We start from the raw sequence: 1497 nt of genomic DNA, 5'->3' as shown, positions 1-1497 counted from the left end.
TAACCGTAAAATAGACATGCTTGAATAGTGCTGATTGACCGAGGTATCAATAAATGGAATATGGTCTGGATGCGATCAAATTAAACTCGAACAGTAATATTTTGTACTATTTTTATAAAAATAGTACATATTACTATTTGAGTTTAATTTGCCTTCGAATTCCTCTCGTATCCAATCTTCACAATCCAAAATCCTCAATGCTCCTTATTTTGTTACTAATAAAACCATCCATAAAGACCTAAATGTTCCTTATGTAACGATATAGCCCGAACCCGATATTATTCCTTCTATAATAAACTCCCTAACCACAAAAACCCACTAGTTTCTAACCTTGCTTCCTCTTCCATTCCTGGCAATCTTCTGAGAGGCCTGAAAAGAAGATGGCCTCATGACCTTATATTGTAAACTGTTTTAAGAGTTCTACTACTGGGTAGTTTCTCTACATCCTGTATCATATCATTATGATCAAATTTACTTGTATTTTTTATACAGTTGTAAATATCAATAAATAAAAAAAAAAGTTTAATTTGACCGCACCATTTAATGTAAGACATGTTTTTGCCATTTTTATAAATGAATTTTACATGACATTGCAAAATCCTTATCAAAATTAAATAATATTCCCAGAGCATCCTGACATAAGCTGGCAGGCACCCAACTCGTTTGAATCTGAAGACAAATCTACCTTATCATTTAATAAAAAAAAAGAATCTTAATTTTACTGATCCAGTACAATAGCTTATACCATTATAGTTGTTCATTTTTAATCAAATATAAGCATAATAAAAACATTGTACTATTGACTGATTTTAAAACTTCTCCAGCACCATCATAGAAACTTATAAGTAGATACTTCAACAATTTTAATGAACTAAGCAAACATAGTCACTTGCTCACAACAGAAAACCAATCCTAATGCATTAAAATCAGATAAAACTGTATCAAAAAAGTTGAGGAATAAGGTAATTCTTGTTTATAAATAATTCTTATTGAACTGGTAATAGCATTTTATCATATCAGATTTACCTCAAGTATAAGGATAAGGAAAATAATATAAGACAAATACTTCTTAAATTAAAAAATTTATTTAAAATATTTTCACTGAGCACCCTCAGAAGAAGGTATAGACCTAATAATATCAGAGTCTCCTGGATCAGTTATCGACAGCGTGCATACTCGGAAGTATTTACCACAGGCTGTTCCAAGTTCTGTGTTGTTTCCTGAATAGTGGTGAACACCAGTTTTTGCTAACATGGCGTAGTATTCTATTTCTGACCTCCTAAAACAAAAATTATACATTATAAGTTTACAACAAATTGTCTTCATTACTAAATATTATACATGTTTTCCTCAGAATTGCTACAATTCAATTTAACTTAAACTAACCAGTTTTGTGAATGCACTGTCTTTATTTAAAAGTACCATTTCCTTTTAATTATTAAGTAAAATTAAATATTTTACCCACAATGAAAGTTCTAAACAGGGATTAAATAAATA

At 29.8% G+C, this 1497-nt stretch overlaps 1 protein-coding gene across 1 annotated transcript in view; it reads right to left on the bottom strand.

The window, feature by feature from the left end:
- Positions 1-1066: 1066 nt before the first annotated feature.
- Positions 1067-1497, bottom strand: part of RpL30 (ribosomal protein L30) — a 6449-nt gene continuing 6018 nt past the window's right edge. The window contains exon 4 of the mRNA XM_014424349.3: positions 1067-1279. Within this exon, the coding sequence (XP_014279835.1) occupies positions 1099-1279 (181 nt within the window). The 3' untranslated portion in view covers positions 1067-1098. The remainder of the gene's footprint in view (positions 1280-1497) is intronic.

Source organism: Halyomorpha halys, unplaced genomic scaffold (assembly GCF_000696795.3).
Source record: "Halyomorpha halys isolate HHAL.00 unplaced genomic scaffold, Hhal_1.1 Scaffold466.1, whole genome shotgun sequence".
NCBI classification, from domain to species: Eukaryota; Metazoa; Arthropoda; class Insecta; order Hemiptera; family Pentatomidae; genus Halyomorpha; species Halyomorpha halys.
This window is presented reverse-complemented; position numbering and strand designations above follow the sequence as displayed.